Genomic DNA, 242 nt, shown 5'->3' with positions numbered 1-242 from the left:
TCAGCGAGAACGTCGACGCGGGGGCAGAAGGCGAGAAGCGGGATGAGGACGGTGAGTTTGGCAGCAGGATACGGTCCGAGACAGAGGACGAGGAGGTGACCACCCCGACGAAGATCAAGGAGCTGAAGGTACAGATGAGACGGGCCAGAGGAGGATGGATGGAGGGAGTAGGCTGGCTCACATCTGGAGAGAGCAGGCAGGGGACCAGGCACCGCAGGAGGGCGGGGCCGGCGGCAGGCAGG

The 242-nt window shown here is 64.9% G+C and overlaps 1 protein-coding gene across 1 annotated transcript in view; it reads left to right on the top strand.

The window, feature by feature from the left end:
* Positions 1–242, top strand: part of EPB41L1 (erythrocyte membrane protein band 4.1-like 1) — a gene marked incomplete at its 3' end in the record, with an annotated part of 23160 nt that overhangs the window by 7145 nt on the left and 15773 nt on the right. The window contains exon 11 of the mRNA XM_010010473.1: positions 1–128. Coding sequence (XP_010008775.1) covers positions 1–128 — 128 coding nt within the window. The remainder of the gene's footprint in view (positions 129–242) is intronic.

Source organism: Nestor notabilis, unplaced genomic scaffold (assembly GCF_000696875.1).
Source record: "Nestor notabilis isolate BGI_N333 unplaced genomic scaffold, ASM69687v1 scaffold19842, whole genome shotgun sequence".
Lineage (NCBI taxonomy): Eukaryota > Metazoa > Chordata > Aves > Psittaciformes > Psittacidae > Nestor > Nestor notabilis.
Note: the sequence above shows the minus strand (reverse complement) of the source record. Positions and strands in the feature narration are given on the sequence as shown.